The sequence below is a fragment of the Otolemur garnettii genome, unplaced genomic scaffold, assembly GCF_000181295.1.
Source record: "Otolemur garnettii isolate 467f Iridium unplaced genomic scaffold, OtoGar3 scaffold00002, whole genome shotgun sequence".
Classification (NCBI taxonomy): Eukaryota; Metazoa; Chordata; class Mammalia; order Primates; family Galagidae; genus Otolemur; species Otolemur garnettii.
Window position 1 is genome coordinate 34327204 of NW_003852397.1, and position 23818 is coordinate 34351021.

The 23818-nt window shown below is 38.9% G+C and overlaps 1 protein-coding gene across 1 annotated transcript in view; it reads left to right on the plus strand.

Annotated features, from left to right (window-relative positions):
* PLCL2 (phospholipase C like 2) overlaps positions 1 to 23818 on the plus strand; it is a 192555-nt gene that overhangs the window by 118908 nt on the left and 49829 nt on the right. The window contains exon 3 of the mRNA XM_003781727.2: positions 2506 to 2709. Coding sequence (XP_003781775.1) covers positions 2506 to 2709 — 204 coding nt within the window. The remainder of the gene's footprint in view (positions 1 to 2505; positions 2710 to 23818) is intronic.

A 23818-nucleotide genomic window follows, 5' to 3' on the forward strand; every position in this document is an offset into this window, starting at 1 on the left:
GGCCTTCACCCAACAGGGGTCCTACTTAGTGCGTGTCCATAGATTGTGACTATGTTGAGGTTTAAAAAAAATAATAGTATGTTTAATTTTAAATAGTTTATAAATTCCAGTAGGTTATTGCAATGTTACCACTAACCTTTTTTTTATTGTTTAAATTTCTAAAACTATAGCTGTGTTGACAATATTGATTATGTAATAGTTAATGGCTGCTTACCAGATCCTCATTTTTTCCTGTTAAGGTATACGGGAATCTCTAGTCTTTCCGAATATTCATTAGCTAGAACACAAATTGATAACCTGTTGAAATAAAACTGATGTAAGTACAAGTAAAAGGGACACGATCCAGTCCTTCCTCATGGAGCTGTGGCACTGGGAAGCCAGGAGGCCCTTCAGTGAGCCAGTGTGTTGGCCCATTAGGCCTCCTCTTGATTTTAGAGGATAGCTAACTATTTAAGTGACACAGTGTCTGTATTTATTAGAAGTCTAAGATAATAATTACTTTTGAAATATATAATGGCTGAAAGCAGTCAGTCAGAAATTATGTATTTAATTAAGGATTGTCCACATGTTTAGCTGTATAATAGTACCCATGAGTGATACTGAACTAGACAGCAGGGCCTGCCTCCCAGAGACATTGACCCTAAACTGGCATAGCAAGTGACAGGTACTCTGTGTGTCATGGGTGCTCCATATGTGTTTATTTTTCTATGAAAAAAATCATTTTTTAAATATTACGAGAATGGTATCAGCAAGTAAAATGTAACTCAGAAAATTCAACATAATTTTCTGCTCTGCCAATTCTGAGGATACCTCATAAATAAAAAGATCTTCCCCCAATAGGAAAATGTATTTACTTTCTTTTAAAGTGAAAGAATGTAAAAGAACTTTAAAGGGATTTTCCCTGTTTCTAATGATAAAAGTAGCTTGGTAAACTCTCAGTTCTGAGCAAGTCACCTTGCCCCCTGCCCAGGGGCTGCTGTGGTGCATGTGACACAGAATTCTTCTGAGGATCGTTCAGAGCTCAAGCAAGGTCTTTTCCAAAGCCATGTGTCTGTGCTGAACTCAACAGGGCAATCGGTGCTGAACCTGACAGGGCCATCAGTGGTAATGTTTGATGAGCACCTGCCCTGCACAGGTCCAGACCAGAGGATGCAGACAGATCGACCGGCTACCCTCAGGGGCTTGTACTCTGGCTGGGACAGTAGAAGGGGAAACAGGCAGTGATCAGCCAAGTAAACAAATAGGACAGCAGCAGAGATGGGTAAGTGCTAGGAAGGAAATAGGACAGGGAGCTATGACAGAGTGATGGGGGAACCCCAGTTTAGATATCACAATAGTGACTTCTTTCTATAAGCACTCGATATCAAAGTGATTTTTGAACAAAATGGTATACAGCAAATGACATTTAAATTTAAAACTAGTGTTGTTGCTCATCCTCAAGAAACTGGCGGTATTCAAGAGCAGAAGTCACAGGCGGCAGAAGGCACAGGCCTGCAGGGCCTAAATCTACCCCCTCTAGCCACATGCTCCACCCAGATCAGGACCCGAATGTGCCTGGAATAACCTGTCTGACTCGTATTATGATCAGAATTAACCTGTTCTTATAGCACAGTGATTAAAATCATGGACTTCAACATCAGTAGTAGATTTTAGGTAAAATCTTGACTCCTTCACTTAGTAGCTATGTGACCTTAGACAAATAACAGAGAGGAATCATAGCTAAGGCTCAATTTCCTTATCTATAACATAGCTTGTTTAATAGATTAAATGAGGAATGTGTAATAAATATGCCTAATACAGATAAATGCTCAAAGAATGCCAGCTCATGGCATTTTACTGTCTCGAAGGACTTTTCTTTAATGGATATTTTAATGGAACACCTCAGGTAATTAGAAAAAAAAAGAGAAGCATTGAAATCAGTGGTGACCCTAATAGAGAAAATTCAGAGTCACCAACCCTACCCCACCCCACCCCAGCTACCCCGGGCAGACTCAACAGTGAACTGCAGCATCCTCAAAGGTCCTTTCGAGCTGGAACTAACAGGCATAAATAGGTGAGAGAGAGAGATTCAGGTTTCTACCTTGCAAATATTCCTTTCCTTTTAGGCAAATGCCATAATTATTTTAAATCTGATTTTATTTTTTTCTTAATCTTTACCTTTTTTGAATGTAGAAATTGTTCTATTTGTTTGCTCATAATTGCGTACCAGCATTAACACTACTATGAACTTTGATCTGAAAAGAGACTTTGCCCTGCAGAAGAATTGGACTTATTTGCATTTTCAGTACTTTTGACAGATTGGTATTGCAAATGTCTATAACAGTATTTACTTTGGAAGATAGCCCTTTTTCACAGGATAAAATCATCATTGGCCAATTCTGCCAAAACATTGCTAATAATTGCTGTACCAGGCATTTTAGGAATAATCAGGAATATCAAATATAATATCCAGAGAAATCAAAACCCCCAGTTAATAACAAATGCTCCTTTCCTTCCATTTAACAGAATGCAGTGGTGTCATTCAAGGAGCTGTGTGGCCTCTCCTCTGTGGCCAATCTCATGCAGTGCATGTTGGCGGTGTCTCCCCGATTTCTGGGGCCTGATAACACTCCCCTGGTGGTCCTGAATCTCAGTGAGCAGTATCCCACAATGGAGTTGCAGGGAATTGTACCAGAGGTTCTGAAGAAGATCGTAACAACTTATGACATGGTGAGTCATTCTTTGCGCTTTTATGTGGCCTGGGTGAGAGATATCTTAATACAGCATACTTAGGAGCTCTTGCTGAAGTATGCTTTTCTATTTCATGCTCCATTTAACTAGGCTGAAAAAATAATTCCCCTGACCTGCTATATTTGAAACAGTTTAGCGTTTAGTTGTTTTAGAAAGCGGGATTCAGAGACCTTTGCCTCAGTTAGATTAAACATTAGTTAGCTTCTCGAGAACTGTATCTGAACTGATACTAAAGGATGCACTCTTTTCCCCACATAGGTAGTCAATAGTTATTTTATTTTCTCCTGCAACCAGCCATTGATAGACTTGTTTTTATTTTAGTTTCATTTTTTTAATTGACAAAGGCAAGAAATTTGATTTTAAAAAATAATGATAAATGCCATAAGGGGCAGATGCTTCCAACACATGACTCTGGTATATGATGGTTCCTTCCTTATGGCAGCTGTTCTGAGAAACCTGTATTTGTAGTTAGCATAACACTAATGAGTTATCCTTAGGACACCTAGGATATAACATTTTTGTACCTAAGATTTATCTTACACTTTTTTTCTTTTTAAAACTGTTCTTTTATATTTTCTTAGCCATGTCCTGCTCTTATTATACTTTTTGATTCACTGTTAACTCTCAGAGAGAATTTAGTGGGTAAACAGTACCCATTTCAAGATCACAATATAATTGAAGCTACCAGAACTCTCAGGTGCGTTGGCAGTGACTCTCCAACCTGTCAGGGTTAGTGATGGTGTTGGACACAACCTTCCAGATAGGCCAGGCTGTTATCCTCTACTGTTCAGAGTACTTGGGGTAAGGACCCCATCTACCATGTCCTCCACTGCAGATGCAAAACCTAAGAGCACCAAATACTACGTAGCTTCTGGTATAGCTTGCTGTACTCAAGGACAAAACAAGATTGGCATCATAAACCTTAACAGAAATATCTTTAACTGTTTTGTAAATTGGTCTGAAAGTTCCAAATTATAGGGATTAATCAGATTCAAAGGAAATACAAAACACTGGGCTGGCATTTCTCACAGTGTATTCTGAGGAACCTTAGTTTCTTAGGATGTTAGTAAATACCATATGGGGGAAGGGTTGCGTGGTGAAATAATTTGGGACAATACTAGTTTGAACAAAACAAATCAGAGGTCTTTACTGCAGGATTTCTGAGAACCTTTTATTTGCTGGCACAGTGAGTTCCAAGAGGGTGATTAATACAGTATTCTGTTTCACAAATTGACACAACCCATTGAAATACTATTTCCAAAAACAAAAGATTTGAAGGACACATTTGGAAATACTTCTTTAGTCTTTGGATTAGTAAATCTGGAAGTACAATCGGAAGAATACAGTGTTTTAAACAGCTTATCAGTTTATTACCTTAAAAAAATGATCTGAGTTGTTTCCTAGGTTCTGATGAAGTAACCACCCAGTGTAGCAGGGGCTTATCATTCCCTGCTGCTTCCATCTTAAGAGTTCCTGCTAATGCAAGAGACAAGGCTCTAAATACATTACAGACAAACTCAGAGAGTGGCACTCACCCTGCAGAAGGGAGGAAGGCCAGGGTCAAGTGTGTCTGATAAACCTTGGGCGCTGCACTGTGCTGGGTACCAAAGGAGCCACAACCACCAATATGAGTGGCCTCCATCCTCAGGGAACCATCCAGTCCACTGGAGGTCAGGCCATGCCAGGGAACAAAATCAACATAAGAAACTTGTGCTGAGATTCCCTTTGGTGGGGCGGGGGGTGCAAATAGGAAAAAGGGTAAAAATGGAAAAGTTGGAGAGCTTTTGCTATGACTACCTTGTCAGTCCTTGATTCCTTGTTTTATAGAAAGAATCCAAAAGAAGTAGCTGATATTATAAATGCTTTTTAACCTTAAAGCTACAAATAAAATCACACACCTACTTCATTAACCAAAGCCTCACATGGTTTACCCCCTTTAGAATGTGTCACTGGCTTCTGTGGCAGTCATGCAGACAGTGTCATTTCTTCATGGTGAGCTTTTAGTCAGGGACTTTCTGAGTGTGGGATGGTAGTGCCCCATGGCCAGTGTTAACATGGGAGACTGAGGCTGAGACCCAGGGCTGATTACTGATCTGTCAGGAGTGTGAGCATGGCTAGATTTTCAGGTCGTGTGGACAACACCACCCTTCCCAGCACACATGACAATATGTCGCATTAATAGCCCAGTACTCCTTTCTTCCTTGGCCCTTCCTCTTCCTAGAATGGTATTCGATAACACTTGTTCTATATCTCCTACCTGCTTCTAACTTTACAGTTGTGCTGTTGTAAAAGTAATAAGATAAACAAATTAGCTTGTTTAAAAATGTTTAATTGTAAAATTATTCTTTCATAATGTATAATTGCAGTAGCTATGTTGCATGATACCCCCAGGTTTATTGATGTGTTCTGTGTTTAATTCCATCTGATAAACCAAGTTAATAACATTTTTTAAATTAAATTCAAATTACAGCTGCAGCAATATTATAACTCTTACAATATTTTACAGCAACTTAATGGTTTCTTACCTTGTAACAATTAATTTGTTAAAGCTAGCCAGAAGAATAGATTAAATATTGATGGGAAGTATACTAGAGGTCTTGGGCAGCCTGTAACTTTAAATAAAGTTCAAATATAGCTCTTTTTTTTTTAATTTTTTATAATGTTGTGTTGAACTTGACCCAAAATTAACCTTGGGAATAAGATTTTATTTTATTTTGTTGACATCCCATTTATAACATGGGGACTTGAATGAGAGGTAATGGTAAGTTGAGAAATCCCCTGCCCCAGAACTCTTGTGCCATTGCATGATATGTCTGCACAAATGGAAGCTTATCCTCCTGTGAGGACAGCACCACAGTGCCTCTTGAGAATGTGCAGTTAAGTATTTATGCTATCAAGAGTGTGATTACTCTTCAGTTTCTTGATTCTTACTAATAAAATGATACATCAAAAGTGTGCCAGTTTCCTTGTGAAAAGGGAGAATGCAGATCATGTTCCTAATGGCTCCTATGATTAGCACCAACAAATAGATTTTCAAAACTGCCTGAATTATTGTCTTGCCCTATTTATGCTACTCCCATGGCTCTTGCAAGTGAGCCCAGGATCTAGCTCAGGAAGGCAGGCATCCAGGCCATTCAAGAGTAGAGGAAGAAGAGAAGTTTAGACACCTCCTTAGACTAGGCCAATTAAAGGGATTTTAAAAATAGGGAGTGGAATGGGATACAAAGTGGGAATGACTAGTGTTGTCCATAATACTAGAGTCATAGCACATCAATCTGGGATGGAAATCACCTGCTGAAATTGCACCCAGAGGCCTGGGGCGGACAGATGACTTTTTATCCTCTTGACATGAGGGCCCTTATAACCATATCCCTTTGGAACCTAGAGCCAGAGGCTGCCATGCAACTCTAGGTAGGAAATTGTAGTGGGGCTGGAAGTGGGGCCTCATGCTGATTAAGGCTTACTGGTCTGCCTGGGTCTTTACATGAGGTTTCCTTGCCCCCATGAGCCCGGTGTCCTCAAGTATGCCAGTCCATTTTTAGGGGCTCAACCTGTAGGGACTCATCTTGTTCTCCTGGTTCATCCAGGCTCCTCCAATCAACTTGCCCTCTCTGACTCTCTCGAGTCCCTTTGTTCATGCCTATCTAAATTATTTCAACAGATGGGGGCTGGCTTCCATTATTAAGCCATGTGGTTTGGCTTTTGCCCACCATTCCTTATTTATCATATAGCATTGGACAATATGTATTATATTCTACATTATGACTACAGAGTCAGAGGGTTGTACTTTTTTACTTAAATAATTGATGTGCTTTAGTGATGATACTGTGTTTCCCTGAAAATAAGACACTGTCTTACATTTATTTTTTCCTCAAGAAGACACACTAGGGCTTATTTTCAGGAGATGTCTTACTACCAGGCTGAAATGCATGGCATGGCTATGCAGATATGCTGCATAGCCATGCCCATCACTAGGTCTTATTATCGGGGTAGGGCTTATATTTAACAAATGCATAGAAATCCTGCTCAGGCTTATTTTTGGGGTAGGTCTTATTTTCGGGGAAACATGGTATCATGTTAGGTTCTTTTGGAGTATGATAATATATGCAAGTTTAATTGCTTCATTTCAACAAAAACATATATAAAAAAGTAGTAAGTTATTGCATTTTCCATGATGAATTCAACACCCATTTATAAGCTCTGGCCATCTGCAAGGCATTGTTCACTCATTCACCAAAAATATTTATTGAGTGCCAGCGGCATACTAATGACTCTTCTAGGCACCAGGAGGTAATATAAAAATGAAGGTGGCTTTTTTCTCCCTTCAGAAGCTTATACTTAATTGAATAAATATGGTATGTCCACTGATAACCAGTATGATGATATGTAATACATAGTAGATAGATATTTTAAAATATGTAAATAAACTATTTGGATATTTAGAGGAGAGAAGAGTCAATTTTAGGTGTAGGGTTTCGTAAGACTTCAAGGGAACATTGGCTTTTCTAGACTTTTTGAATGAGTCAGATTTCAGCTGGTAAAGGTAAGGGGAAGGCCATTGCAAGCCAAGTTCACAGGGTGAAACATGTTCACAAGTGGGAAATGCATATTCTGGGAAATCCAAGTTTAAACTGTGGTAGGGGTCCTTGCATGTTTCGAGCAGTAAAAAGCTGTGCTCAGAGTTAGGCATTATGAACTCTGAGAGTTTGGGAGTGAAAGAGAACTAAGAGACTACCTGTTGAGCACCTTTATTTTGTGGGTGAGAAAATGAAAACCCTGTGGTACATCAAATTAATGGCAGAACCAGGGCTAGTGCCCAAGTGGTATCTCTGCCCTTTTTTTTTTCCAGTGCAAATCAGGAAAATTAACTGTGTGTTGAATATTAGAGAAATAATCCATAGACTGATAAAGCCCAAGTATCTTCAGTAATAATAATCTGCACTTAGTCATGTGGGGCTTTGAAGTCATATTTGTTCCTTGTTTTTAATTCTTCCTCCCTGTGAAGGTGGAAAATGATTCATTTCGCATATGTGGATATGTATTATAAGACAGATTTGATGAGTTTAAAATAAGAAAGACTATAATCAACAGATCAAATTTTACTGAAAGACATTTGATTATATCTTTTATATTACTATTTCAGGAAATAAAAATTTAAATGTTTTACTTAAATTTTTGTGTATAAACTTGAATACATCCACTATTTACAATCAAATGCTAAGACTGAGCTTATGCACTCATGTTATTAAAGGCTGGCAGAGAAAAGAGGGATTATGTGACCCAATTTTAAGAGGTTCTGGTGAAACTGGACACTCTTTATAATACACAATATCTCAGGAGTGGACCTCCACTGGCTTTTCAGTACATATTCCCTGCCCTATCAATATGTAACCCAATTCATCATCTTTTTAAACTGAAATGATTTTTTTAATTTCAAATTAATGTGAAGGTACAAAAAACTAGGTTATAATATTTACATATGTTAGGTAGAGTCCCTCTTGTAGTTGTGCCCCACAACCAAAAGGTGTGCCAACACCATTACGTTGTATCCATTAAGTGGGAGCCCAATAATCCCCTCCCCTCCTCCCAACTTGAATTCAATTTTTCTCTCATGTGGGCATGTTTTACATCATCTATTGCCTTCATATAAGCATCAAGTATATTGGATGTTTGCTTTTCCATTCGTGTGATACTTTACTAAGAAGGATGTATTTCAACTCTATCCAGGTTAATACAAAAGTTGTAAAGTCTACATCTTTTTTTTTTTTTCTGAGACAGAGTCTCACTATGCCACCCTGGGTAGAGTGCTGTGGCATCACAGCTCATGGCAACCTCAAACTTTCGGGCTTAAGTGATTTTCTTGCCTCAGCCTACCAAGTAGCTGGGACTACAGGTGCCCACCACAACACCCAGCTATTTTTTGGTTGTAGTTGTCATTGTTTGGCAGGCCCAGGCTGGATTCGAACCTGCCTGCTGCAGTGTATGTGGCTGGCACCTAGCTGCTGAGCTACAGGCACCAAGCCAAGTCTACATCTTTTTATGGCAGCATAGTATTCCATGGCATACACTTACCACAGTTTGTTAATCCTTTCCTGGGATGATGGGCATTTAGGTTGTTTTCACATCTTGGTAATTGTAAATTGAGCTGCATTAAACAATCTAGTGCAAATGTACTTATGATAAAAAGATTTTTTTCTTCTGGGTAGATGCCTTGTAATGGGATTGCAGGATCAAATGGGAGTTCTAATTTGAGTTCTTTTAGGATTCTCCATACTTTTCTCCAAAGAGGCTGTATAATTTGCAGTCCCATCAATAGTATAAAATTATTCCCCTTTCTCCACATCCACTCCAGCCCCAATAACTCTGGGCTTTGTGATGTGGGCCATTCTCAGTGGGGTTAGGTGATATCTCAGAGTGGTTTTGATTTGCATTTCTCTGGTGATTAAGGACAATGAGCATTTTTTCATATGTTTGTTAGCCATTCGTCTGTCTTCTTCAGAGAAGTTTCTGTTTGTGTCTAGTGATAGAAGGGATTGTTTAGTCTTTTTTTGTTGATAGAATTTAGTTCTCTGTATAGTCTAGTTATCAACCCTTTGTCAGATTCATAACCTTTAAATATCTTTTCCTTTCTAAAGGTCGTTCTTTTTGCTTTAATTGTTGAGTCCTTAACTATGCAGAAGCTTTTCAGTTTAAGTCCCACTTGTTTATTTTTGTTGTTGTTGCAGTTGCCACAAAACCTTCATAAAATCTTTCCCTAGGCCAACATCCTCAAGAGTTTTTCCCACACATCGAGAATTTTTAACATTTCATGCCTTAGATTTAAATCTTTTATCCATCTTGAAGCAATTATTATAAATGGTGAAAGGTACAGATTTAGTTTTAGTCTTTTACATGTGGTTATTCAGTTCTTCCCAGCACCATTGATTGACTAGGGATTCTTTTCCCCAGTGTATGCTTATTTTGGTCTATCAAAGATCAGGTAGCTGTTAAGAGACTGGTTTCATCTCTTTGTTTTCTATTCAGTTCCAAATGTGTATGTCTCTATTTTTGTGTTAATACCATGCTATTTTGATCACTGTGGACTTTTAATATAGCCTAAAGTCTAGTAAAATGATGCCTCCAGCTTTGTTTTTATTACTAAGAATTGCTTTGTCTATATAGGGTTTTTTCTCGTTCCATTGGGAATAAAGAACTATTTTTTTCCAGTTCTTCAAAGTATGATATTGGTGTTTTAATGGGGTTTGCATTGAATGTGTAGATTGCTTTGGGTAGTACAGATGTTGTGCCCAAATTGCAGGATCCCCACAGATCACCCTGAGACCGAGTCTGATGCAAAAGCAAGAGATTGTTTATTGACAAGCTCGAGCCTGGGCTTCCTGATCCTGTCACAGCAGGAGAGCAGAGAATCCCCAACTCTAAGATGGAGGGAGGTTTTAAAGGGTACAGAAAGGAAAAAGGGAGGAGTTGGTAACTGGGGAGAGTTGATAGGGTCCTTGGGGAATAGAGTAGTACTTGTTTTAAGCTGTTTGGCCTTGGGGTGGGCTGCTATCACTCTGGGCAGGTGTTGTGCAAGGGTGTGGATCTTGGGGCAAGCGTGAGGGAGGGAGTGGGAGGCAGTCACTCAACGTCTTTGGTATGCAGCTGCAGGAGAAAAACAACTAGGCTACAAAATGGAATCAAAGTAAAATGGAGTCAGTTTAGTCCTTACACAGACATTTTAACAATGTTGATTCTTCTCAGCCAAGAGCGTGTTATGTCTTCCATTTGTTAATGTCTTCTGCTATTTCTTTTCTTAGGGTTTCATAATTGTCTGTGTAAAAATCCTTCACCTCTTTTGTTAGGTATATTCCTAAGTATTTCATTTTCTTTGAAGCTATTGTGAAGGGAATTGTGTCTTTGATTAGCTTCTCAACTTGTGTGTTATTGGTTTATATATTTGTCCATTAAGCCCACTTGTTCTAGGGTTGCATTTAGGTCCCTTGCATCTTTGTTTAGTTTCTGTTTAGAGGATCTGTCCATTTCTGTCAAATGGATGTTAGAGTTCCCATCTGTAATGGTGTTACAAGATATCAAACTGCTCAGACTATTTAAGGTGTATTTCATAAATCTGGGAGTATTTAAGCTGCATAAATATTTAGAATTGAAATGTCTTCTTGTTGTGTTGTGACCAGTATGAAGTGACCCTTGACCAGTATGAAGTGACCATCTTTATTTAAATTAACTTTAGTTGTTTTAAATTCACTAGTACTTAAAAATAAGATTGTAAGTCCTCCTTTCTTCTGATTTCCATTTGCCCAAAACATTGTTTTCCACCCCTTTACCCTGAGTCTTGTTTTGTCCTTCAAGGTTAGGTGTATTTCCTGGAGACAGCATATAGATGGCTTGTGTTTTTTATCCATTCAGCCCGCCCATGTGTCTTTAGTGGGGAATTCAAGTCATTTACATTAATTGAGAGAACAGTAAGTGGGGTAAAGTTCTATTCATCTTATTTTGTGAAAGTCTGTTGGTTAGTTTTATCCTTTGGGCCATTGTGGAAGCTAGGTTTTTACCTTTAGTTTCTGGGTGTTTGCTTTACTGGTGGGCCATTGTGATTGTCAGAATGGATAATAGGTCTAAGTATTTCCTATAGAACTTATCTTGTAGCAGATTTCTTCAATGTTTGCATGTCAGTAAAATATTTGATTTCTCCATCAATTCAGTAAAATATTTGATTTCTCCATCAATTTTGAAGCTTAGTTTAACAGGATACAGAATTGTGGGCTGAAAATTGTTTTGTTTAAGAAGGTTAAAGGTAGATGGCTATTCTCTTCTGGCTTGGAAATGTTCAGCTGAGAAATCTGCTGTCACCCTGATGGATCTGTTCTTTAGGTCAGTTGGCACTTACTCCTGGCTGCCTGCAGAATTTTCTTTTTCATCTTGACTTGGAAAGTTTCATTACATTATGTCTTGGAGATGTTCTATTAGTGTTGAGACAACCCAGGGTTTGATAACCTTGTAAAAGGAGTGTTTTGAAATCTTTTGTGAAAGTTGGGAAATTTTCATTTATGACATCCTCTAGTAGGACCTCAGTTCTTTTGGGATGGTCTTCTTCCCCTTCAGGGATCCCTGTAATTCATATGTTTGAATTCTTTGTAAAGTCCCATAATTCTCTAACTGACTATTGTGCTTTCTCTTCTTTTCTGCCTGTTTAATTACCTGGGTTAGCTCAAGAGCTTTATCCTCAAGTTCTGTGATTCTTCTCCATGGTCTAATCTGTTATTGATACTTTCCACTGCATCTTTTAAGTTCCCTTATTGACTCCTTTAATTCCTTAAGCTTTGCCATATCCTTTCTATATTCTTTATATTTTTCATCCATTTTTTGGTTCTGTTTTTCTACTTTCTTGTCTATTTCCTTTATTGCCTTTGCCATCCATATTTTAAATTACCTTTCTATCATTTCCATTAAATCTTTGTAGATGGAATCCTTTGTGGTGGCTACCTTGTGATCCCTTGGAGCAATTGCTCTATTCTGTATTTTTATGTTGCCAGAATTTTTCTGTTGGTTCCTCCTCATGTATGTTTTATTCTTGTTCTCTTCCTTCCCCTGCTTTTTCCTCTCATTGCCTCCTTCACCTTACATTACCTTGTCTCTGAGCTTAGGTGTTGATGTGGCCTTTAGGCATAAGGGCAAATGGAAGAGAAAGGTAAAGAGCAAGAAGGGAGGAAGGGAAGAAAATTATATATATATATGGGTGTGTGAAAGGAAAGAGTTGAAGAGAGTAGAAGGACAGAGAGAAATAGTGGTTTTGGTAGGATACTTTGACCTACATCCACAACTTTAGGACTTTATGGGGCCAGGTTGGGTGGGTTCTTTGAGTTCAGGAACTCCTTACCAGACTGAGCAAAAACGATATCCCACATCTGCCAAATACAGAAAAAATCAGTTGTATGTCACAACGAGGACCTGCCAATGCTGTCTTTCCAAAGGCTAAAGTTAGAAGGATACCCCAGACCATGAGTTCATGGCCTCCTTAAGCCAGACAATGCTGTGATCCCCATGCCAGACCAATGCTATGATCCCAAGTCCTAAGATAAAGGAAAAAATAAAAAATAAAAATAGATAAATGAAATTTAAAATATAATTATATAAACTGAAGGAAAAAGCAATATCTTAGTTGTTATATGAGAAATTTATGTGGATAGAATGAGAAAAGTAGAAAAATCTCTATCAAAAGAGATAAAGGGGAGATAAATAAAAAATAAAGAAAAAGGGGGCGGAAAAACTGTAATCAAAATGGAGGAGCCCTCACTATAAAGATAGTAAAAATGAAAAAATAAAAATACACCAAAACCAAACCAAACACAACAATGGCAATGACAAAAAAAAAGAAAGAAAGAAAAAAATCTAAGGAATAAAATATGGGAGAAAAAAAAGAGAGAGAGAGAGAAAAGTACATAGGTGACTATACATACACACATATTTATACACATATAAATAACTTACAGTTTATTGCTTGGACAACAAGTGGCACTGTGGTGTTAGGAGACATGAGAACACATGTTTTCGCTGTGTAATGTTGGGGGCCAGAAGCTGCTCTCCAGTTTCAGAGGAAACAGGAACCTGTGCTCCTGACCTACTTGCCCCCAATCAGGGCCTGGTCACTTCATCAGGACTTAGTCTTCACAGGATTAAGTTTCCAAAGCTCTCACCAGATCTCTCTGGTACCACATCTTGACCATTCAAACAGTGCCCTTTGATAACAAAGTGCTTTTCCCTGGAGCAGGGCTGCTTAACTCACCCCAAAGATGGTTGCCCAAATTCAGCAGGCACACTGAGCTGGCCGTGTACTAGGACCCTGCAGACTGTTTCTCCTGTGCTGCTTTCCCACAATGGTGGCCTGCCCACAGCCAGGCCAATAGGAGCTTCACCCTGCCTGGCACTAAGTCTCGGCTGCCTGATGCTGCTCAAGTTCTCTTCCTCGTCATCCCCTCCAAGGTGTCCTGGGAGCTATCCAGTCCAAAAACAAAAACTGCAGGAGAGCCCTTTCTCATCTCCAGTCATCCCTAGGGGGCCACCCACCAACCTCTGCCTGTGCCCTAGCACCTGCTCTCTGTGATGATCCTTCTCAGCTCCAGACCCTCCTCACTGGCTCCTGGAATCTCCTACAGCTTCCCTGTGCCCCCAGAGCAATGTTTCTAGGCAGGTTTCCCCAGCCAGAGGTGGCCAAAATCATCTGTCTCACTGAGAGTGGCTGACAAGGAGATGTCTCTAGTCTTCCCATCTTGCTCCGCCCCTTATAGGACTCAACTGAAGTGATTTTTACCATTGTTTTAATCTTATGAAAGTGACAAATCAACTGTCTGGCTCTCTTTATTAAATCCATATTTAGCACCTGTTTTAAATTTGAATTTTTTTAATTTTTATGATATCTATACTAACATTTAAAGACCAAAGAGTCAGCATTCTTCCCCTATAGCAAGAAAACATTGGAAATTTAAGTATTTTGTGAAGTATTACATATAGAAAAACTTCTTTTTAAAAGTTTTTGTGTTGATTTTGCTGGAGTTTTTCTGTAATATGGAATATGTTTCAGTCATTGTAATTAAATTGAAGATGGAGTCATAGGGTGGAAAAGGGAGAAAAGGAAAAAATAAAATGATGCCTGATTTCCTCTTAGAGTTAGTGTGGTTATTCATGTACACAGCCATGGGCTCTGGGCAGTCCCCACCTGTTCAGACATTAACATGAATTCATTCTCATCATTGTGGTTCCTGTGTCTTACTTTCCATTTGACATTGACTTGTTTCTATCTTTACCTTGCAACTTCACAAAAGTCTTGATTTTAATTGCCTTCAGGTTTAATTAAGAGTGCATACTCCGAGGAATTCATTTACCCAATAGAGAATATTTGTAAAAAAGAAGAACAAAATGCTTTATCTAGGAAGATAATATTTGCTCCCTGTGAATTTTTGATAAAAGTTGCTGAGTAGTTTGTCCTAACACACAACTTTTAAGTATTTTTCAAGTAAAACAAGTTTCAAGTTGAGTAGTCTGAGTAGTCTATCCTAATACACAAGTTTAAATATTTTTCAAGTAAAACAAAGGTTTTTCTTACATAGAAATGTTGGCAGTTGACATGCAGTGTCAGAACATTCTGCTTTATATTGTTGGTATAGTTTCATATACTTTTTCTTGTCACTGCTTCATTCAGTGAGGAGCTAAATTGTATTTCATAATTAATGGAGTCTGCTGGTTTTGATCAAGCCAGGGGTGATCTGTAATAGGGTTACTATTGATCCCCATCTCCTTTGTGGCTCCTTTTATCACTCTGCCGCCTTAGAAATTGACATTAAAAGCTTCTTTTAATTGAAAGTGTCAACTTTACCAACTTCTGTAACTGTAGGGAAAAAAGCCAGATAGAATATTGTGCTTTGGGATAAAATTGAACTAAAAAGGAAGGACAAGATGGAGAGAAGGAGAGAGGAAGGGAAGGTAGAAAGGAAGGAGGAAAGGAAGAAAGATTGGGGAAAGATGGATTCATCTTATAAAGGGACAGTCAGAAACCCAAAGGCTCTAGTTTATAAAATTTGGGTGACTGGTGATTGGTCCCACCAATGATGTTTCCAAAAACAGTTTCTCTGGAATCATCAAATCATCAGCTCAGAACAGCTGAGCATTTCTGGAATGGTTCATGCTACCAAGCCTTTGGAAGGGAAGAGAAATGTTTAAAAAATATAGTGTGGTTATAGCATCACATGAGAAGTATCAGCACCTACTCCACCACAGAGTCACCAGTGGCAGGGGGATTTGTAAACTTTCAGGAGATAGAACTGTGATGGCAGTGGTTTGGTACCATATATTTGATGGAGTCTCCCTGGGTTTACTTCTCTATTCAGAAGCCTTTCTATTACTTTTTAAAGGGGCAAATATTTTTAAATATTTTCCAAACACTTTATTTGTCTAAATCTGGTAGAAAATACATAAAGAATATATCTGAAACCTGAAGTTCCAGTGAAGTTAGGGAACTTCTTTCTAAACCTATGCTTTATGCAAAAGAATACCACTATATTTTTGATAAAACTAAGATCATTGAAGTACTGTGGTCTTTTTTCTTCTGATGCAAAAGTAGAAGAAGTATTTCCTATGTTCCCATCAAGTTCCATATTGAGTGTTGGGTTTTGTTCTTGTACAATGTCTTCAAAGTTTTTTTTGGTATTTTTTCTACTTTGATATTTTTCCTTTTTATGTGTGTTTATGCAGTGGCTGAAAGCACCTCCTACATTCTCCGTTAAGTTCTCTCTGTCAAGGACCCTTACAAGATACATATTTTTAAAAGACTTTCTGCATCTTTAAAATTATATTATTTGCCCTGTAGATAATAATAGTTCTTTTTGGCTAGCCATGTGCTTGGATGATTTGTTAAAGCTATGAGGAAGCATTTAGCTTCCTTTTATCCCAGTTTATGCAGTAAACTTTGTTGTCTTCAATAGAAATAAAGAAAACTTTGAGTGGAGGAGGCAGTGCTGGCTGACTCTCTGTTTTGGTTGCTGTTATTCTAGTTCTTGGTAAAGAATACCACCTTGAGGAAATCTCATGGGGGGATTTCCTAGCACCGTCGCCAGAATCATGCAGGCCTGTGAGAGGTGGGCTGCCAGCTTTTGCTACCCCTCCTTTCCTCCTCCTGCCTTGGAGATGCAAACTCCTTGGCCCAGCCATGGCAGGTGGAAGGGAAATCTTTTCCACTTTAGGGCATAAAAGTGTGTGATATGTGGGTTGTTTCTTGATATAATAAAATAATTTAGAAAATAGTTTTGTTTTGATAAGTCCTGATTCAACAATTCTATCATTTTGGTGGGAACTCGAATACAAATCTAATTTAAACTTTAAGACTGAGAAGTATCTTTGTGTTTATCATGCTCTTCACTTGAGCTTTGAAACTTGTCCTTTGGATAGGTAAAAAGCCCCCAAGGCAACATGATTTATTAACTATGGCAGTATACGTGGAAATAAATAACTTTCTGACCTATTCACATTGTACCCCTGTGATTGCTAAAGCCACCCAGCCTGCCTTTCCCTCCCTGATGTAGCTCACTTGTCCTCTAGATTTCCTTAGTCATTGGACATTTCAGGGAGAACCCAGGAGGCAGAGTTAAAAGTTTGATATACAACTTCAGAGCTAGCCCAGCTAGAAGGATTATATCATTATTATTAGAAGAAATAAGGCCAAATTGATCTCTATTATCTTGACTGTTGTTAGGTGAATAACTTTTTTCTCAGAGCATCTTTAAAAAGTAGCATCCCTTTAGTGTTTTGGGATTGATGAAGAATTTTAGTTAAGCCTAAAATATGCCAAGTGAGACAAAAAGGAGGGGGGGATAGGGAAGGAATTACTTTAAGAACACACACATCAGCTGGGTGTGGTGACTCATGCCTGTAATCCTAGTGCTCTTGGAGGCTGGGGCAGGAGGATCACTTGAACTCAGAAGTTCAGGACCAGACTAAGCAGGAGTGAGACCTGGTCTCTACTTAAAAATAGAAAATTTAGCCAGGCACAGTGGCTTGTATCTGTAGTCCCAGGCACTTTAAAGGCTGAGGCAGGAGAATCACTTGAGCCCAGGAATATAGAGGTTGCAGCGAACTATGATGATGTCACTGAACCTGGGAGACAGAGTAAGATTCTGTCTCAAAAAAACAAAAACAACAGCAACACACCTCCTGCATCTATTATCCTAGCAATCGAATCTTTTCCAGCATCAAAATTTCTGATTTGCTTTATTAAAACATGCTTAAAACACTGCTGGTATATACTGCTAGTAATAGTATACGGACTGAAACAAACAAAAAACCAAGTTTTTAAAGCATCTAGAATTGGTGTGGTATATTGAAGTTTGTAATTATTTTTGTAGTATACACAGAATGGTCTCATGTCTACGTCCAGTTGTGTTGATTGTGACTTTCTCCTTTATGGAAGTTCTTTTCAAATAGAAAAGCAATGATCCAAGAAACAAAGACCCACACTGGCTTTCAGTGTGTGGTAACTTCTATGTCTTCCTGCAGCTTATGAGTTCCAAATCCTTTCAGATTTACAAAAATAAAGACTAGCTGACCTAGAATATGCAATTCATATTTCACTGATGCATTCAGCCTGCTCCTCCATTTGTGCTTCGGAGCCCCCTGGCTCCCTGTTACCCAGGACTCAGGGGCACATCTTGATCCTTCAACCTCAGCTGCTGGCACAGAGGTGGCTGTGCCAGTTTGTGCTGGGGATTTTGAAGTAAGTTGTGTTCACTTTCATCACTGTAAGGTTGCAGAGACCTGTGATAGAAACCTCAGAGCTCCACTGTTTAACTTAATTAGTTGTCCTAAGGGTGGCAGTTTCTGACCAGGTAGAGAGATGTGAAACTGAAGAGTGTTCATTAAGCCACCTAGGGATGAAGTTAGAATACAGTCAGGCTGGAGTTTAGAAAACGTGTAAGTTGAAGTAATAACATAATTTTATTGTTTAGAATCTTCATGTTTTCAGTATCATACCGTCTATAAATGCAAGATCCATTTATCTGGGATTAACTTAATCTGTTGCCACCCATTCTTGTATAAAGAGACATATGCTTTTTCCATTTAGAAATTTGGCAGTGTTGCAAGTTCAATAGAGTTGGAAAAATTGAAACCTCATTGATACCTCTATAAAATTGTTAATGGTGATCCGTGGATTTGTTTGTAAGTGCCGTGATAAGCTCCTCTATATTTGTGGACATGTGTTGTTTGCATGTGCAGTCACAGTTTAGAAGACAGCTCTCTAAGAAATGGAGCAATGTGAATGGAATATATGCTATAAAAATGAAGCTATTGAAATTCTGCTAGTTTATATGACAATCATCTATTGCAGAATTATTTTTGAGTAAATGAATTGTTGACACCTACTTGGACCACTTCTGGCATCTTTTCTTGGACAGTAGGGTATAATTTTTAACCTTTTTTTCTTTGAGCTATGTCCCTAATCATGACTTAGAAAAAAACATTTTTAGGATGTTTTTCTACAGGCTTTTGAATAATAATGCAGTGATCTTTCTCCACAGCCAGATGTATTTGTATAAATAACATTCAACACATTATAAGCTTTGAAGCCCATGTTTTGCTGATATGTTACCTTTGACTTTATGTTCATAAGGTAAATAAAATTCAGCGTTGCCTGTGGATTCCTTATTTGTTGTTCTCATGTCGGTAGGAAGATTCACCCTCACCCTCACCAAAGCAGGACGTATCCGGATGGTGACTCCCTTCTGCACATAGCTGCTCTGTCAGTGGGGACTCCAGGAACGTTCCCTTGTTACTTTAACAGCTTCTGTTTATGATTCTCTTCACTCATATCCCCCAGATTGCTGTGAAATAATTAACGCCACTCACCCCACCAAAATAACCACCTTTGATACCAGAAAGCTCATTTTACAGCCAGACGAATTCATCAGGAATAAAAATAGCATTTAATAATGGTTTCAAAGTCTTTTCTAAATTAATTAGGGCATTTTAAATTCTGAACCATAAGAAAATTACTCTTACAGTAAACTCAGTGGGTGGACAATATGATATGTTAAGAGTTAAGTTTAACTTTACAAGCTTAATTACCAATTAGCTTAAAAATAACATGTTAAGTAATTTAAAACACTTATATCCCCTTCTACATTAGTATTAGTCAAATCTATAGGGCTAAATGTTAGGGATTTTTATGTGGAGATTTCAATTAAGAGATTCTTCATCTACTTATTGAAATCTTTAATTCAAGTACTTTTTTGAATAATTTTGACCATTCTAGTTTCCTTTATAATCATCACACTCCTACACTGAAGAGATAAAATGGAGTTACACCATCATTTATGTCATTAAATGGCATGAAATAATTATAGTCTTTGAATCACTTATCTGGTACCAAAACAAAACAAAATAAATTCTATGTTTGTGAATAGAAATGGCTATGTGACTATTTAGCTAAATGTTAACTTCCTAAAACTAAGCCCTATCTTTTTTGTTAGATGTCAGAATTCTCCATAGCCAAAATTTTCTTTTGCCTACATAAATCATAACACATTTGTATACTTTTAAAATACTAGCTGCATTTGATTTTTTTTGTTTTCTTTCCTAAAATGTACATGTAGCATATCAAACTGTATCATCTTAAGTACTTTTAGTCCAATATGCCCAAATGATGCATCATGTAACATTGTAGAGGAGCTGGGAAATTCCTGTTTTTATATAGTCTGTAATCTGTGAATGGTTTCACATTTGTCATTGAAAAAGTAAAAAATAATATCTCATGGCACATGAGAATTATTTGAAAATCAAATTTTAGTGTTTATAAACAAAGTTTTAAATGTTATCAATGACTGTTTTCTCATTACAGTGGCAGAGTTGAATACTGTAGTTTTGACACAAACTAAGCCTAAAATATTTACTTTCTGGCCCTTGACTGAAACAGCTTCCCAACCCCCTCAAAAAGGGGATTGGGCAAGAGTCCTGAGGGTATATGGATATACCAGCTTAAAATTATAATTTTAAAGGTTTTTCTTTTTTTCTTTAAAATGTACTCAGTGCATTTTGAGTTTTGATCCGTAAGAACATCATTCTAATAGTTAACACAGTGGGAAGGAGAAGAGTGTTACAACTGCCTGAGTATTCCTCTCCTGGAAAAAGCAGTGAGCCCCTGTGCAGTAGTACTAATTGTATGGTCAGGAGCCTAAAGACATAAGAGGTGGAAACTAAAAGAGGAGGAAAGTCAGTGGAAATTAATGTTTGCTCCAATTTCTTACAGCGCCTATGAGGCAAGCATGCTATGTCAGTAGAAGATGGTGACAACCAACCAGAGTTGCATGCCATGATTTAATAAAATTTGTAATTAATTTAACTTCACATGTATTTAGTGTTACATATAATCACAATTATGTTGCTTGGTAATGGAATGTTAAGAATGAGCCAGAGAATTGAGTTTAAAAGTATTCCCTTCTTCAGGCACACTTCACGCTGCTTCTTGTCAGGAGGAAGGGCCCAGTAGAGAAAAAGGAGTCAGGTGGAGTCAGTGAGGGGCTCTGCATCATGTCTGAAAACCTCTTAAGTTTCCTTTCATTCTTCTGTAAGGCAGGAAGGTCTTTCTCTCATATTATAAAATCTAGGCTGTGTTCTCCACACTCTAGAGCTGTCGCACAGGAAGGGTTTGTAAAGAGTGCTGGAGGTGGAGCCATATCCTGCGAAACCCTCCCAACCTGGAGGATGCTCCGAAAATCCTCTCTGTAAATTCCCCCACCTCACTATTGTTCATGTTATTCATTCTCTTCTTACACTCCTCCTAACTTGTAATTACACATTCATTAGCTTGATTCCTTTTTTTAAAGCACCTCTCACCCACCCACTCCTGTAAATCTGAGCTCCAGGACAGCAAGACTGTGTGTGTCCTGTTCACCATCATGTTCTCAGCACCAACACAAAGCCTGGCACACAGCAAAGACTTAAAATCCATTCAAGATGAATGAATGGAAACCACTTTGATCTCCAGAATATAGATATCATGTGCCCTTCTTACCTTATATATCTCTATCCCACATGTGTCTATATTCCCTGAACTTGATTCTGATTTATATGGACACAAAAAACTTGGGGCTGGAGAGGGGCAGACAGCAGTGCTGCTGCTCTTCCTGTCTTAGTAGTAGATGGAAGCAGTGTGTTCTCCATGCTTTGAGGCATTGAGGGTTGCCTTTGCTGATCCAGGAAGAGAGGGATGCCTGAGGACAGCTGTAGATGCTTGTGTGGAGGGAGGGGCCTGACCGCGGCTGGAGAACAGGCAGGAAGAAGACAGGCCTAAGGATCCCAGCTCACATATCCTTAACCTCTTTTTCAGACCTCCAACTTTCCCCCACCCTTTACCAGAGGATTCTGTCTGAAAGTCCATCCCCCTTGAAGATTTACATGCCCCCAAAAAGAAAATACAGAAGGGTTGAGGAGTGCAGGAGAGAGGAAGAGAGGTGAAGGCTCCTAGTTATTCACCTGGCCAGGATAGGAGAGCAACCTGATTCAGTTAAGCCACCCTGAGGTGCAAGACACTCCTCGAATGGGTACAGTGTTTTATGATTTTTTTGCAAGGTTGCTCACAAATTGATAGTTACATGAGCTAGTAGTCAGAGGCCCTGGTATGCAATGATTTTAGCATGTGGGTGGGGGCAGAGGAGAGGAGAGAAGGCTTGGGTGGGCAAGGATTACCATTTGGGCCAAGCAGAGAAGTCTTTCTCCAACTACAATATACCTATCTCCCCAACACCTTCTGGCCCTGGTGAGTGAGCCATACCACAGTCCTGTGCTCTTGAGGAAGAAAGGCTTGACCCTCCCAGTGCCCCCCACAAGACCCACCAGCTCCCACCCCACCTTGGGACACCCTTACCTTCTTGCTTATCTCACCTGCCACTGTGAGCTGAATCCCAGGGCAACAGAAGATATGCCTTGGCATGTTTTGCAAAGGGCACATCTTAGTAAGTACAGTGGTGAATTCACAGACTACTCAGGTAAGTGTGCATGGGTGTGAACACACATTCACAAGATTGTTTGTATACAAAGACACAGTGTATGACTAGAAATTAGGGGGTGAAGGAGGAGCTTCCCTGTATTCTAGGAAGTAAATGAGTGGTTTTATTTTAAGGTGTTTTTATCTGTGGGAGGGGAGAGTTATGACAAAAAATGTAAGCCCTGATAATGAGATGGTTGCTACCCCCAGGCTTATTTCATGACCATGAGCAGGTCCATTTCTTTATCTCTAAAATAATCTTTCCAGGATCGCCACCTGGAAAGATTATGAGTCTACATACATGTGCGTAGCCCAGAACATAATAAATCTTCAATCAATGGTAGTCATCACCATTGTCATTATGTGTTTTCAAAAGCAGAAGCATATTGCTCCGGAAGCTCTAAGACCTGTGTGTGTATTTTAACAACACACCAGAATGCAGAGCAGCAGCACCTTATGATGCAGCGTGTGTTATACGGAGAGCATGGCTACTCCATTTCACAAAGGCAGGTTTAAAGTTCAGGATGAAGTGCAGAAGTTTTCTCATCACCTTGCTAGGCTAGTTACCTCTACTCTGAAAGAGGAAGATACAAAACACGTGAGTTGCGTGGTCAGCACCAGGAGGAATGTCTGGGACTGTCCAGTAAATATGGTGGTAGCTGCGTGCGTGCTTTCTAGTCTGGCCGCCATTCCTGGGGTACTGCGGACGCTCCACTATGCCAGAAAGGATTGCTTTTCATTATAGAAAAGTCTCCATTTGGCATTCTCTCTTAACTAACATCTGTACCTAGTTATTACAGACCTGAGAGAAACTAATGATACCTTACAATAAGACTGTGATTGAATTACTGTCTGTTAATTAAGAGTTTCTAAATCACCTTGATTCCCTTGGAGAAAAGGCTTGATATAAATAGGCAGTAATAAAAGTGGTACTATGTTTAATTCAGATTGTATCTTTTGAAATTCAATTAATTTAGTAATAATTGTTCAAAATGAGCATGTCCAATCTCTAAATGGTCCTTAGTGACTTGAAAGAGTTAATGGAGTATCCAGAAGTTCCTAGTACACTCTCCAGAAGTAACTTGCTCACTAAATAATTGGGTTTAACTAGTTTAAGCTCCCCCTTTTTCCTGTGAGGATTCAGGCCAGGTTTTGAGCCATTCTCATCAGTTCCCTGTATAGTATCCTTGTACAGATAACCCTTTGTACAAGATGTAACCCCGGGGTGTACAACCTGCAAGCTCTTGGGCTACATGCCGATTTTGTGAGGACCTCTTGTGCTTATCTGTGGTGTCAGATATCATAAAAAGTATGAACAGATCTTTTTTTCTTCTAATCAGTTTTCCTTAGTGTTTGTGTATTCATGTGTGGCCCAAAGCGACTCTTATTTCTCCAGTGTACAGCAGAAAGGAAAAAAGATTGGACACTCCTGTAACCTCTGAACAAAGCTCCAAGACTCAGGAGAGAGAGGCCCCCTTTCCAGGTATTTTACTGGACTACATCCTATACCTGGCTGCTCACAGGCCTGTCAAAAGTTCCTTCTAAGTTGCTAAGCTTCTTCACTTA